This window comes from Eimeria mitis, genomic scaffold, assembly GCF_000499745.2.
Source record: "Eimeria mitis Houghton genomic scaffold, Emh_scaff117, whole genome shotgun sequence".
NCBI classification, from domain to species: Eukaryota; Apicomplexa; class Conoidasida; order Eucoccidiorida; family Eimeriidae; genus Eimeria; species Eimeria mitis.
This window is the reverse complement of record NW_013567995.1, coordinates 24,639-25,292: the sequence shown is the minus strand read 5'-3', so window position 1 is coordinate 25,292 and position 654 is coordinate 24,639. Positions and strand designations below refer to the sequence as shown.

At 45.0% G+C, this 654-nt stretch overlaps 1 protein-coding gene across 1 annotated transcript in view; it reads right to left on the bottom strand.

The window, feature by feature from the left end:
* The window catches only part of EMH_0086230 (uncharacterized protein), a gene marked incomplete at both ends in the record, with an annotated part of 2,356 nt that overhangs the window by 1,068 nt on the left and 634 nt on the right, over positions 1-654 (bottom strand). The window contains 2 exons of the mRNA XM_013494473.1: positions 198-437; positions 650-654. Coding sequence (XP_013349927.1) covers positions 198-437; positions 650-654 — 245 coding nt within the window. The remainder of the gene's footprint in view (positions 1-197; positions 438-649) is intronic.

Here is a 654-nt window from a genome sequence, read left to right as displayed (position 1 = left end):
TATATATATATATATATATATATATTAGGATTTGTATAAAGAGATAGATATAGGTGTATACATAGATACACATCCTGCTGTATATAAAACACTAAAGTTTGTTTTATATATTTTTTTGTTTTATTTTTTTATTTATTTTTTTTTATTTTTTTTTGTTTTTTTTTTGTTTGCAGGAGAGACAAAGAAGGGAGACAGACAGTAGAGATAATACAAACAAACGGAACGGCATTTAGGGTCGACTGCCACGCAAACGTTAGCTGCTGCTGCTGCTGCTGCTGCTGCTGCTGATGCTGCTGCTGCTGCTGCTGCTGCTGCTGATGCTGCTGATGCTGATGCTGCTGCTGCTGCTGGTGCTGCTGCTGATGCCGCTGATGCTGATGCTGATGCTGCTGCTGTTGCTGTTGCTGATGTATTCGCTGCTGTTGCTGCTGCTGCTCCTGCTCATGCTGGCGCAGTTGCTGCTGCTGCTGCTCCTACAGTTGGTGCTGCTGCTGATGGTGCAGCAGCAGCAGCTGCTGCTGCAGTTTGTGCTGCGCTTGCTTCTTCTGCTGCTGCAGTTGCTGCTGCTGCTGTTACTGTTTTTGCTGCTGCAGGTATATGCTTACCCTCCGCCTTCAGTTGACAATGAGGGTATGCAGCAGCTTCAAACCATGC